Source organism: Anarrhichthys ocellatus, unplaced genomic scaffold (genome assembly GCF_004355925.1).
Source record: "Anarrhichthys ocellatus isolate YVR2014 unplaced genomic scaffold, GSC_Weel_1.0 scaffold5, whole genome shotgun sequence".
Taxonomy (NCBI): Eukaryota; Metazoa; Chordata; class Actinopteri; order Perciformes; family Anarhichadidae; genus Anarrhichthys; species Anarrhichthys ocellatus.
This window is the reverse complement of record NW_022280035.1, coordinates 8,818,687-8,819,064: the sequence shown is the minus strand read 5'-3', so window position 1 is coordinate 8,819,064 and position 378 is coordinate 8,818,687. Positions and strand designations below refer to the sequence as shown.

Here is a 378-nt window from a genome sequence, read left to right as displayed (position 1 = left end):
GTGTGTGTGTGTGTGTGTGTGTGTGTGTGTGTGTGTGTGTGTGTGTGAGAGAGAGACCAAGCTTACGTTCTTCCACAGATGCTTGAGTAAGTGTGTGTGTGCATCAGTGAACACAGTATCAGGACTCCTACTCACGTTCACACTCGTTGGCCTTGTAGGTCGTGGCTGGTTTCCACGGTAACTGGTTGTATCCGGGGCAACAATGGTCACAAGACAGGCCACAGGTGTTGTGCTGACAGTCACACAGTAACCTGTAAACAACAACAACAACAGTATGAGTAAAGAAAACAACAGATGTAGTTTAAAATGACTCACTCACTGCATTGTCACTCACACACACACACACACACACACACACACACACACACACACACACAC

At 47.1% G+C, this 378-nt stretch overlaps 1 protein-coding gene across 2 annotated transcripts in view; it reads right to left on the bottom strand.

Annotated features, from left to right (window-relative positions):
• Positions 1-378, bottom strand: part of lama5 (laminin, alpha 5) — an 89,663-nt gene that overhangs the window by 45,590 nt on the left and 43,695 nt on the right. For both annotated transcript variants that reach the window (XM_031844286.1, XM_031844287.1), the window contains exon 7: positions 136-251. In XM_031844286.1, coding sequence (XP_031700146.1) covers positions 136-251 — 116 coding nt within the window. The remainder of the gene's footprint in view (positions 1-135; positions 252-378) is intronic.